Source organism: Alligator mississippiensis, chromosome 8 (genome assembly GCF_030867095.1).
Source record: "Alligator mississippiensis isolate rAllMis1 chromosome 8, rAllMis1, whole genome shotgun sequence".
Taxonomy (NCBI): domain Eukaryota; kingdom Metazoa; phylum Chordata; order Crocodylia; family Alligatoridae; genus Alligator; species Alligator mississippiensis.
In genome coordinates this window covers 29,251,303-29,264,727 of record NC_081831.1, presented here as the reverse complement: position 1 = coordinate 29,264,727, position 13,425 = coordinate 29,251,303, and the positions used below count along the sequence as shown (strand labels likewise).

General features: G+C 50.5%; 1 protein-coding gene across 9 annotated transcripts in view; it reads right to left on the bottom strand.

Moving 5' to 3' along the window:
- Positions 1-13,425, bottom strand: part of ENOX2 (ecto-NOX disulfide-thiol exchanger 2) — a 201,205-nt gene that overhangs the window by 80,627 nt on the left and 107,153 nt on the right. For all 9 annotated transcript variants that reach the window (XM_014598592.3, XM_059732597.1, XM_059732598.1 and 6 more), the window contains one exon: positions 9,152-9,307. In XM_014598592.3, the coding sequence (XP_014454078.1) occupies positions 9,152-9,307 (156 nt within the window). The remainder of the gene's footprint in view (positions 1-9,151; positions 9,308-13,425) is intronic.

Here is a 13,425-nt window from a genome sequence, read left to right as displayed (position 1 = left end):
GCATCTGCTGTGTGGCACACAAGTTCCACCTTGTTATCAGGGACACCTTGGAGGGGGACAGGGCTGCCGGTAATGACGCCAGCACCACCAGCAAGCTAATTTCAAAATGCAGGAAGATGACAGGCTACTTCCACAGGAGCATCAAGGGGGGCAAGATGCTGCAGGATAAACGAAAAAGCTGAACATCCCGCAGCACAAAATCATGCAGGATGTGGCTCCACATATCTGATGCTCGGGAGGCTGGTGGAGCAAAAGAAGGCCATCCATGAGATGGCCTTGCTCAGGGAGATCGGGATCAGTGGCCCCCTGAACAGAGCTGAGAAGGATACGATCTCCCAGATCTTGGTGGTCCTCAAGCCCTTCCTCAAGGCCACCGAAAGCCTCAGCGCTGCTGATGCCCTCCTTAGCCAGGTGATCCCCATAGTGAGGGAACTTCAGAGCCAAATGGAGAGCTTCCAGGGGATCAATGTTCCTGGCTGGGGCAAGCCACTGTCACCAGAAGTGCAGGCACTAGTAAGGCGGCTGAAGGAGGGCATCAGGAAATGGCTTGATCCCTTGTGGTCCAGTACACTCCACGTGCTGGCCGCCATGTGTGACCCAAGAGTGAAGGGCACCATATGCAGCAGCCAAACGCTGAATCAGTGGACGGAGTCACTGGTAAAGAAAGTCAGGGAGGCAGAACGGCAGAGGTGGGGGGACATGAAACAGGGGGATCCAATGTCCCATGCTAACACGCCATCCACCAGCCAGTCTTGTCTTCCATCACAAGTGCTGTCAATATGGGCTAAGGCTATGGTTTCTATGGTAGGGTCCAGAGCCACCAGACCCCATCATCAGGCAGGCAGCACTCATGCCTTGGTGGCTGCCTTCCTGCAAAGGACATAGAGCTGTTGCTGTGCAAACCCTTGGCCTACTGGGCAAGCTGCAGCCAGATGTGGCCGGATCTGGCCACAGTTGCCCATGAGCACCTGTCCTGTCCACCAACCAGTGTTCTGAGCGAGAAGGTGTTCAGCATAGCTGGGGATGTAGTGACACCCCACTGCACCTGCTTGGATCCTGGTTTGGTGGAGCAGCTGGAGTTCCTGAAGGTGAACCTCCCGCTACTGGGGTTCCCCAAGCTCCAGGTGCAGATGGACTGAATGCCACCCTCCTCACTCCATCCACACCTACTTCCTTTTTTCATTTTTTAAAAACCAGTTACTGCCCTGCTCTCAGGTGGAGGGGGCACTCACTGTATCACCAGCCAGAAAGGGAAGAATATGTCCCTGATGAGCTCACTCCCCTGCAAGGACAAACTTGGAGGTATGGACTGGGGTTATGGAGAAGGAGGAGACCCCAGGTCCTGGGCATGACCACTAAACTGCACCCTGCCAGGGTAGGGAGGCCTGGTGGGACTGCTGGCGGCACAGCAGTCCCGTAAATGCCAGGACCAACGATCCACTGGTGAAAGGTGGGTAGGAGGTGCCATAACCTCCAGCTAATGCACGCATGCACACAGTCCTGGCTGGGGAAAGCCCAGACCTGTCACGTCTTTGACAGGCCTGACACTTGCTGGTTGCAGTGCAGTTGTGAGGCTCCCAGTGTGCTCAGCTCAGCTGCCCAGGGTGCCAGCTTTTGCATTGAAAAACCCTTTGTGAGGCTGAGGAAGTACCTGCAGTTGGTGTGTCTTCTGGTCCTGGATGGAAGAAATAGTAAAGAAGCCAGAGGCTGGCCTGGCATGCAATGCAGGCAAGAAATCCAGTCAGTGAAAATGGAAATGAAGGCATCAGGGGGTGAGGGACAGACTGGGGTGGGTGTGGGGGGGAAAGGGGGATGTAGCAGCAGAGGTAAAAGTGCAGAGGTACCTGGGGAATCAGAGGTCCGGCAGGTTGCAGTGTGTCAGTATTCCACTGTCTAATCTATATTGAGTCCATGAGTTTCTGTACCTAGATTCATAGATTCATAGATGTTAGGGACGGAAGGGACCTCAATAGATCATCGAGTCCAACCCCCTGCATAGGCAGGAAAGAGTGCTGGGTTTAGATGACCCCAGCTAGATGCCTATCTAACCTCCTCTTGAAGACCCCCAGCATAGGGGAGAGCACCACCTCCCTTGGGAGCCCGTTCCAGACCTTGGCCACTGTAACTGTAAAGAAGTTCTTCCTAATGTCTAGTCTAAATCTGCTCTCTGCTAGATTATAGCCATTATTTCTTGTAACCCCCAGGGGCACCTTGGTGAGTAAAGCCTCACCAATTCCCTTCTGTGTCCCCATGATGAACTTATAGGCAGCCACAAGGTCGCCTCTCAACCTTCTCTTGCGGAGGCTGAAGAGGTCCAGGTGCCCTAGTCTCTCCTCATAGGGCTTGGCCTACAAGCCCTTAACCATACGAGTGGCCCTTCTCTGGACCCTCTCCAGGTTATCCACATCCCTCTTGAAGTGCGGCGCCCAAAATTGCACACAGTATTCCAGCTGTGATCTGACCAGCGCCCAATAGAGGGGAATTATCACCTCCTTGGTTCTGTTCATCATGCATCTGCTGATGCACGATAAAGTGCCATTAGCTTTCCTGATGACTTTGTCACACTGACGACTCATGTTCATCTTGGAGTCCACTAGGACATTTCTCATATATGCGTGCTTCAGTGTCCAGCTGGGAAAAGGTGCATACTGTATGGGAAAAAAATATGGTAAGAGCAAACATCAGTCTGTAGGAACCAATAAGATTAATGGGGAGAAACAACAGAAAGACAGTCCTAATGCAGATAGGAAACATAATATAGATAAATTCAGTGATGACCTCCTGTAGCAAGGCAAATAAACCACGGTGCCAGCACCCTCTGAATAACACAGCACCCCTCCCACACAGCTAAACCTGCTGTGGACTTGCCCAGGCTGAACTGGCTGGCAGAGGTAGTTGGTTGCCTGATTCTAGATGGTGATGGCCATACACTTCTCTGTGATGAGGAGTGCCCTCAGGCTGGCAGCTTGCCTCTGGAGCAAGGGTGCCAGCTCAATGCAGATCTCTGTGAGGGTGGTCCACTCATCCAGAAGTTCTGCTGCCACTGACTGTCATCCCAGGTGCCCAAAATTATGTGCTCTCACCAGTTGCTGCTCATCTCTCTGGCTCAAAGTGATGGTACATGGTCTGCATATAGTCCCATGGCAGGTTGGCCTCCATGGTGTCTTGAATACTGTCATCATCCTCAGGCATGTAAGAGTTTGTAGTGAGCAGGTAGCATGCTTCAAGCAGGTGCCTTCCCAGGGCCTTGGTCATGTTGCCTTGTGCTTGCATGCTACTGCATGCCACCTGGCTCACAAGATGGAAGAAGATGCTGAACAAGCAGATAGGCCTTTACTCTTTACCTTGAGCAGTATAGTGGGAACAGGACCTCCTCGTGCTGCACAGGTAGGGGAAGAGAGCTGGGTGGGTAGCCAGTGAATGCTCTTCTATGCAATCACCTGTTCTCAGGAACCTCTAGAGGCTGGAACCTGATGGACATGCTGGGATGCCTGGTCTCCAGCTTCCTTGCTGCAGAGCACCAGAATACCATGCTCTTGCAGCCATTTAGAAGCACTCCTGAATGAGGGTGGGCTGTAGGGCTGTGCAAAACGGCACTATTCCATTTCAACCTACGTTTCACTGGAACTGTCTTTCATTTCAAATTTCGTTTTAACTCGAAACTGTTGTTCCGTTTTGTTTCGTCGAATCAGTTTAGCTGTTTCAACCCTGTTTCGCCATTTCGCCCATAGACTATAATGGGGAAGCTCAAAACAGCCTATAACTATTATTTCTGGTCTGATTTGCAGGAATGGTAGCTCCTTCTGAGGGCATGAAGCCTGCCAAGTTTCAAGGAGATAGGTGCAGGGGGGTTGGGGAAACTGCACCTCAAAGTCTTGAAAGCAAAACTCATGTCATGTGTGTATGTTAAGCCACGGCATGGTCAAAACTGCAGGCATGCTAGCCTCTGTTGAGGCCATGAAGCCTGCTAAGTTTTAAGGAGATAGGTGCAGGGGTTTCAGGGAAACTGCACGGACAAGCAAAACTCGTGACATGGGTGACACTGTGTATATGTTCAGGTGCAGCAGGATGAAAGTTGCAGACATGCTATCCCCTGCTGAGGCCATGAAGCCTGCCAGCTGTCAAGGAGATAGGTGCAGGGGAAGTCTGGGTTCTGGGGCCCTGCACCTCTGATTATTAACAGGCAAAACTCGTGACATGGGTACATGTGCAACTGTCTCTCTCTTAGGGTGCAGGGGGGTGGAAAAAAACTATGCAGGCCTGCTAGGCCCTGCTCCAGCCATGAAGCCTGCCAGGTGTCAAGGAGATAGGTGTAGGGGGAGTTTGGGTTCTGGGTTCCTGCACCCCTAGCTGCTGACAGGCAAAACGTGTGTCATGGGTGCTTGTGCAACTGACTGTGTTTGTCTTAGAGCAGAGGGGAGTGAAAGCTGCAGGCCTGCTAGACCCTGCTGCAGCCATGAAGCCTGCCAGCTTTCAAGGAGATAGGTGTAGGGGGAGTCTGGGTTCTGGGGTCCTGCACCTCTAGCTGCTGACATGCAAAACTCATGTCATGGGTGCTTGTGCAACTGTGTCTGTCTTGGGGCACCGGGGGGGGACTACTGCAGGCCTGGCTGCTAGGCCCTGTTGTGGCCACAAAGCCTGCCAGCTGCCAAGGAGATAGGTGCAGGGAGAGTCTGGGTTCTGGGGTCCTGTACCCCTAGGTGCTGACAGGCAAAACTCGTGACATGGGTGCTTGTGCAACTGTCTCTCTCTTAGGGCGCAGGGGGTGAAAAAAACTAATGCAGGCCTGCTAGGCCCTGCTGTGGCTATGAAGCCTGCCAGCTGTCAAGGAGATAGGTGCAGAGGGGTTCTGGGGCCCTGCACCTCTGGTTGCAGGCAGGCAAAACTCGTGATATCGGTGGGTGACACTGTGTGTGTGTTCATAGATTCATAGATTCATAGATGTTAGGGTCAGAAGGGACCTCAATAGATCATCGAGTCCGACCCCCTGCCTAAGCAGGAAAGAACGCTGGGTCTAGACGACCCCAGCTAGATACTCATCTAACCTCCTCTTGAAAACCCCCAGGGTAGGGGAGAGCACCACCTCCCTTGGGAGCCCGTTCCAGACCTTGGCCACTCGAACTGTGAAGAAGTTCCTCCTAATGTCCAATCTAAATCTGCTCTCTGCTAGCTTGTGGCCATTGTTTCTTGTAACCCCCGGGGGCGCCTTGGTGAATAACTCCTCACCAATTCCCTTCTGTGCCCCTGTGATGAACTTATAGGCAGCCACAAGGTCGCCTCTCAACCTTCTCTTGCAGAGGCTGAAAAGGTCCAGTTTCTCTAGTCTCTCCTCATAGGGCTTGGTCTGCAGGCCCTTAACCATACGAGTGGCCCTTCTCTGGACCCTCTCCAGATTATCTGCATCCTTCTTGAAGTGCGGCGCCCAGAATTGCACGCAGTACTCCAACTGCGGTCTGACCAGCACCCGATAGAGGGGAAGTATCACCTCCTTGGACCTATTCGTCATGCATCTACTGATGCACGATAAAGTGCCATTGGCTTTTTTGATGGCTTCGTCACACTGCTGACTTATGTTCATCTTGGAGTCCACTAGGACTCCACTTCTCATCCTTTCCACTTCCGTGCCACCCAGCAGGTCATTCCCTAGGCTGTAGGTGTGCTGGACATTTTTCCTCCCTAGGTGCAGCACTTTGCATTTCTCCTTGTTGAACTGCATCCTGTTGTTTTCTGCCCACTTGTCCAACCTATCCAGGTCTGCCTGCAGCTGTTCCCTGCCCTCCAGCGTGTCCACTTCTCCCCATAGCTTTGTGTCATCTGCAAACTTGGACAGAGTACATTTCACTCCCTCGTCCAAGTCACTGATGAAGACATTAAAGAGTATCGGTCCAAGGACCGAGCCCTGTGGGACCCCACTGCCCACACCCTTCCAGGTCGAGACCAACCCATCCACCACGACTCTCTGGGTGCAACCCTCCAGCCAATTCGCCACCCACCGGACTGTGTAGTCATCCAAGTCACAGCCTCTTAACTTGTTCACCAGTATGGGGTGGGATACCGTATCGAAGGCCTGTTCAGGTGTGCCCTTCCTGGTGCTGGGGCTTCTGCACAACATGGCAGTGTGCCACACTGAGGTCTTCTCCTCCCCTACAGCCTCAGGCCGTTCCACCACTGTAAACGGCAGCAGGTAAAAATAATGTAGGTGACTCAGCACCAGCAGCGTCTAAGGTAGCCAAACTGAACTGTCACAGAGCCTTTCTTTTTATAAAGGAATTGACAGCAAGAAGTAAAGATGTTGTGTTGGATATATGTTACTCGTGGTGTGTGATGGTTTATCTTGTGTTTTTATGTTTATATGTTTATTATGAAACAAAACGGCATAGTTAGAGAAATATATCTTAGGAAGCTTTCAGGTTGAAAAACCCTTTGTGAGGCTGAGGAAGTACCTGCAGTTGGTGTGTCTTCTGGTCCTGGATGGAAGGAATAGTAAAGAAGCCAGAGGCTGGCCTGGCATGCAATGCAAGCAAGAAAGCCAGTCAGTGAAAATGGAAATGGAGGGGTCATGGGGTGAGGGACAGGCTGGGGTGTGTGTGGGGGGGGGTGGAATGTAACAGCGCAGGTAAAAGTGCAGAGGTACCTGGGGAGTCAGATGTCCGGCAGGTTGCAGGGAGTCAGAATTCTGCTGTGTATATTGAGTCCATGAGTTTCTGTAGCTAAGAGGCTGATGAAGTACAGTCCATAGGCCCAGCTCTGAAAAGTGGTTTGTACTTTCAAACAAGCACCAAACCTCATCACCAGAACTGAAGCCAACTTCCTACAGCTCAAAACACAAAACCTGCCAACAATCTCCAGTACCCCCACAAACTGCACACCAGAATCTATCAAAGACAACAATACCCAACTACCTATGGGGGCACATTCCTCACCAAAAAACACTCTGCCTCCAGTCTCTCAGGCCTGATCCTGAGAGGGAAAAAATTAAGACGTCGACTGGGTAAGGTAACTAGTAGGGTGAAAGTGCTAGACTTTAGGAAAGCTGATTTCAATGAACTCAGGCGTTTAGTCAAGGACGCACTGCAAAGTAAGAGTTTTGAAGAAATGGGAGCCCAAGAAGGGTGGCTGTGCCTTAAGGAAATGATCCTTCGGGCACAGAGGGAAACGATCCCGATGCGGGGAAAAGGGGGGAAAGGGGCCAAAAGGCTTTCTTGGCTGACCAGAGAAATCCAGAGCAGCCTATGGGCAAAAAGGGGGGCATATAAAAAGTGGAAACGGGGAGAGATTACTAAAGAGGAGTATACCTCCTCTGCTCGCGCTTGTAGGGAAGCAGTTAGACAGGCCAAAGCTACCTTGGAGCTGAGGATGGCATCCCAAGTTAAGGATAACAAAAAATTGTTTTTTAGATATATAGGGAGTAAAAGGAAGGCCCAGGGTGGAATAGGACCTCTACTAAATGGGCATAAGCAATTGGTGAGGGACAGGGGGGACCAGGCTGAACTTCTCAATGAGTTCTTTGCCTCAGTGTTCCTAAACAAGGGGCAAGACAAGTCTCTCACTGGGATTGTAGAGAGGCAGCAGCAAGGCGCCAGACTACCAAGCATAGACCCTGAGATGGTGCAGAGTCACTTGGAGGAACTGGATGCCTTTAAGTCGGCAGGCCCAGATGAGCTCCATCCAAGGGTGCTGAAGGCACTGGTTGACGTCATTGCACAGCCACTGGCGGGAATATTTGAAAGCTCGTGGCGCACAGGCCAAGTCCCGGAGGACTGGAAAAGGGCCAATGTGGTCTCCATTTTCAAGAAGGGGAGGAAGGAGGACCCAGGCAACTATAGGCCAGTCAGTCTCACCTCCATCCTTGGCAAAGTCTTTGAAAAAATTATCAAGGCTCACATTTGCGAGAGCCCGGCAGGACAAATTATGCTGAGGGGAAACCAGCACAGGTTCATAGCAGGTAGATCATGCCTGACTAATCTAGTCTCTTTTTATGACCAGGTTACAAAACGCCTGGAGTAGGGGTTCATGTCGTTTACTTAGACTTCAAGAAGGCCTTTGATACGGTATCCCACCCCATACTGGTGAACAAGTTAAGAGGCTGTGACTTGGATGACTGCACGGTCCAGTGGGTGGCGAATTGGCTAGAGGGTCGTACCCAGAGAGTCGTAGTGGACGGGTCGGTATCGACCTGGAAGGGTGTGGGCAGTGGGGTCCCGCAGGGCTCGGTCCTTGGACCGATACTCTTCAATGTCTTCATCAGCGACTTGGACAAGGGAGTGAAGTGTACTCTGTCCAAGTTTGCGGATGACACAAAACTGTGGGGAGAATGGACACACCGGAGGGCAGGGAACAACTACAAGCAGATCTGGACAGGTTGGACATATGGGCAGAAAACAACAGAATGCAGTTCAACAAGGAGAAATGCAAAGTGCTGCACCTAGGGAGGAAAAATGTCCAGCATACCTACTGCCTAGGAAATGACCTGCTTGATGGCACGGAAGCGGAAAGGGATCAGAAGAGTGCCCAGAAGAGGCACTGCATTAGTTTGACCTGGCTCACCCAATGTCCGTATAAATCAGGCACTTCAGCAGGGCTACATGTGTTATACCAATGGTTGGCTCCATTACTGTGTTTACACACTGAGCGCACACCTACAGAGTTCACCACAAAACAGATACAGTCACTAGCTAGCCTTTCAGCCTGCCACAAGCAAGCATCAAAGATGTGAACTTGGCCCTGATTGCCTTTCTGTCTACCTTTACACCAGGATCTTCTCATGCTTGTGATCCAAATTCTACATACAGGAAACCACACCATAAAGTTTAGAGACAGATCATTTCAAAACAGGACTACTCTCTGCTCCCTCTCAGGTGCCAGTTTTCTTATTGTATAAGCTCTAACACCTTTTGATTGTAATGAGCTTGTGAAATGACAAACATTCAGAGACAAAATATCAAGAACAATCTTTCTTATAGGCATATAACCTGTGCATTGTCAACAGGGCTTTTGTATACACATCCAGAAAGGCCTCTAGATAGCTGTACATGTTCTAAATAAAACATTGTGGTTCTAACTCTGTATTTAGGAAAAGGGGTGAAGAGAAGGTTCCTCCTTACCATCAAATATGCAAGGAGGATGGGGCAGAACATTAGCAAAGTCTTACTTGGGTTGGGTGGGAAGAGGGTACAAGTTTTGCAATGAATAATCTCCTTCACCGCTGGCATGTCTGGAGGAATGGGAGGTGGAACAATCCCCAAGCCTGGCATCATGGGGTTAATGGGTGGAATTCCCGTCATCATTCCAAGAGCAGGATCAAAGTCTAAAAATGAAGGAAAAGAAGAAAGATTGTTACTATTTGTGACTTCTAGTGCCAGTGTCTAAGGACTGCAAAAACGTATTCTTCTCCATATAGTCTTTACCCCCACAAAAATGAACAGATTTTCATCCAACTTCCCCACAGACCTCAGTGCTGAAAGCAGCTTCAATTTAATCAAGTTTTAAAAATAAGGAAACCGCTAGCTCCCTGCCCATGATGAGACACTCAGCCAACTTTTGTAAACTAATAGTCACACTTTATTCTTTTAATTCTTCACTGCGTCAATTGTGGACCTATGGACAACATTTTTATAGGTTTATCTGATTTATTTGTATATTTGTATTTGATTATGTTAATTTTAGGAGTAGGAAGAATGCTTTTATAATGGTTGGCTCTATTTTATTGTTATATTTGTATTTCTGTTATTTTTGCTTACATTTATATTATGTTTTTTTGTCTATTATGTTGTTTTGGGGAGCACAGCTTTTAGCCAGACCCTGCAGCAGAAAATTCTGCCTGAAGTCTCAGGATCTGTGTGACCTGCTAAATACACTGCCAAAGCAGACACAGAAAGACCCAGTGGCCATGTCAATGGAGCCTTCCTCTCTATCTGGAGACTGCTGCTGACAAAATAAAACCTACTCACCCTGTCCCACAGAGATGAGCCACAGCATCTAGCTCAGAAGGGCCTTGAGTATCCCCCAGTGCTGTATACAGGCTCTCCCAATGCATGTTCTTAGGACTGCACCTGAGCCATTTACCATGCCTAATCTGGTCTGTTGTGCCTGAACTGGAGAGAGTGGGCAGGGTTTATTTTATTGGTAGTGGTCCCGTGGCTGGGTGTGCACTGAAATAAATGTGACCAATAGTAAAGTTTACTGATTTGCTATTAATATTATTATTGAAGATGTGCTATAAAAGAGAGCAATTTAATTAGTAAGGGTGGGTTCAGCTTCACTATCAAGCCACATTATTCCTACTTTACTTGCTTTCTTCCTACTCCAGGTCCTCTCAAGATGGATGCAGGGTCAGTCAGAACAAGATGTTCAAAGCTAATCACAGCCAATATAAGTGGCTAGAGCAACAGGCACTGGCGGGAGACAGGACCGAATGTACACAACATGGACAGGGGAACATTTTGCAGCAATCTATTGCAAAGACACCATCCAGCTGCTGGAAGTGTTTTATTCTGTCTTGAACATCTAGGAAAACTTTCCCCTCCTACTAATCATCACGATCTGTGTGCATGTAACACAAACCCCTTCCTTCCTTCCTTCCTTCAGCATTCAGTTAAAAACAAGAAGAGAATTTGTGTCAGGAAGTTATTACAGTTTTTAACTAAAACTTGGGCAATAGTTACAGACCTGCTTTTCACTGACTGCTGACAAGAAAAGAGCCCAAAGAAAGCTAAAGAAGAATTCTTGAGGTGATGGTCCCTTTTGCTGCACAGTATATAAAAGCAATCTGGGGATCACAGCATAAAAGTACATTTATGCCTTATTATAGGAACCAGCTTCAAATCCTGTTCTGCCAAATGAGCTAGCTAGACACCTGTCAGAGCACTGAGGTGCCCTGCTCCCAAAGAGGGGAAACTTTTAGGGAGGAAGCCCTAGCAGGGAATAAGGAGCCCAGCTGTGGGTTGCCAGGGCAACCAGAGAAGGTCAGCTGACCAGAAGGGGCAGGGCCTGGCTCCCTTATAAACCCTAGGGGCTGGGGCCAGAGGCAGTTCCCTGCCAGCAACCATGGAAGAAAGAGCTTTCTCATGGAAGGGATGGAGTATTTCCCGGTAGGCTTGAGCGTTATTATGGCCGGGCGGCTTCTGTTTAAGTTATAGCCGATGGGCTTGTATTTTGTGTTGCTGTTTATCACCAGGGGTTTGGGTGAGGCTATTAGGGGTTGGAGGAGGCCTCATAGGGGACTCACACTAGTGTGAGGACCTGAGCGCCAGTGAGGGCGCAGAATTCGGGGTACATAGACCCCAGCCCCAGAGAGGGGCAGTGGAGAAGCCCCAGAGAAGGGGGCATTGCTGAGAAGCCCCATTGCAGGCATGGTGAGCCCCAGAGAAGGGGGGTAGCATTGCGGTGAGCCCCGGAGAAGGGGGGTAGCATTGTGGTGAGCCCCGGAGGAGGGCAGCGCTACTGAGAAGGCCCCAGAGGAGGGCAGTGCTACTGAGAAGGCCCCAGAGAAGGGGGGCAGCGCTACTGAGGAGCCTCAGAGAAGGGGGGCAGCAGTACTGAGGAGCGCCCTGAGAGGGGGCGGAAGCCCCAGAGAAGGGGGCAGTTACTGAGATGCCCCAGTGCAGGCGCAGGGAGCCCTGGAGAGGAGGCTGCACTACTGAAGAACCCCGGAGAGGGGGGGCACTGCTGAGAAGCCCAGTGCGGGCATGGTGAGCCCCAGGGAGGGGGCAGTTGCCGAGAAGCCCCAGGGAGGGGGCAGTTGCTGGGAAACCCCAGAGAAGGGGGCATTATTGGGGAGCCCCAGAGAGGGGGCAGCGTGACTGAGGAGGCCTAGAGAAGACAAAAAGGGGCCAGATCGTAACTAGGATGGGACATAACATCTATTCCATCGGCGAGGTGTGGACTGTGGTGTAGGGGAGGAAACGGAGCCACAGATAGCACCCCCTGGCAGCGGGGCAGTACAAGGGCAGCCTCCTGCTAATTAACATCAATTAATCAATTAACAGCAAGGCATGGCAGGCGAGAAGGCGGGCGGTTGCCCCAGGAACAGGTATTCGGGCCACGTTTGGATCGGCCCAGAGCAGATACCTCTTACAGTGGTGCATTGGCCAGGAATGTAAGGCTGTGCACGGGTAAGGAACCTGTGTCCCCGAGGAGGGGGAGACGAACCTTAGGGCTAAAACAAGAACCGAGAGAGAGAGATAGGAAGTCAACGGCAACACAGACCTGAAAGGGGGACGGAGTAGGAAGGCACCGCCCCTGAGACCATACAAGGGGAAGCGACATTAAAGAAGATGCAGACGGAGATGGCAACATGGAAAGCAAGGTCAACTGAAACCTGCACAATCCGGGCAGGTGAACAGAAGGAGGTGCAACAAAAGTGGGAGATGTCAAGAGGCCTAATAGGTGCCCTATAGAAAGAGGTCTGCAGCCAGGAGGGCCACATAGAGGAATTGCAGGATGAGGTGGAGGACTGGCGGCAGAAATATATGCGTGCAGAACAACTATCTCAAGAGTTGCGGGATAAACTGTGTGAAAATCATGCTCAGACTGAAGAAAATGGGAAGGTGATCGCCCAGGAGATGGAAAAGGTAAAAGCGTACGTGGCCAATTACGAGGCGCTGTGCGAGCAAAACCTGTCCCTTGAAAGGGAGTTAGAAGATGGAACGAGAGAGCACGATAGGTTACGGTCCCAGTTACAGAGTGCGGAGACAGAAAAAGACCACCTGGGAGAACAGGTACAGTGCCTTAAAGCCCTCTTAGAAGATAGCTCAGCTAAAGAGGCAGTGACTAACGCAGAGAGGGAGCAGTCACAGCAGCAAATGCAAATTTTAAGGCAGCGGATTCAGGCCTTGGAGGAAGAAAATAAAGTGCTACAGGAACAGAAGCAGTCCCTCAAAATGGAGGCAAGAGCCAGCACAGAGAAGTGTGTAGAGTTGCGGGCTCGATGGCAAGAGGTAGAAAAGGAAAAGGACCAGTTAGGGGAAGAGACATAGTGTCTGAAGACCCTATTAAAAGAAAGCACGGCCAGGGAGAGGGCATGGCGAGGAGAGATCAAGCAACAACTGGTAAAGGCCACTCAAATACAGAGTGAGAGACTGACCGTAATAAGCAAGCAGTTGGAAAACCATGCGTCCAAGGCTAAGGTAGGATGCGAGGAGCACCTTCAGAACTTGAAAGCTTGAAAGAGGTGTTATTAGACACAGAAAAACTAATAGAGACTGCACAGCCCACGCTCCTAAAGGTCCTGAGATATCAGGAGCAACCCAGCACAGTGGGTGTGGGAACTCCTAGAGAAGAAGAAGAAACAAGGCAGCATGAAAAGAATACAAGGAGGGGGGCACTCTCAGGGGTAGACCCCACGATGATACAGGAAGAGATCATCTCAACAGTCATGGAATGCCTAGCGGCTGGTATGATGCTGGAAGAGGGGCAATACCAAAA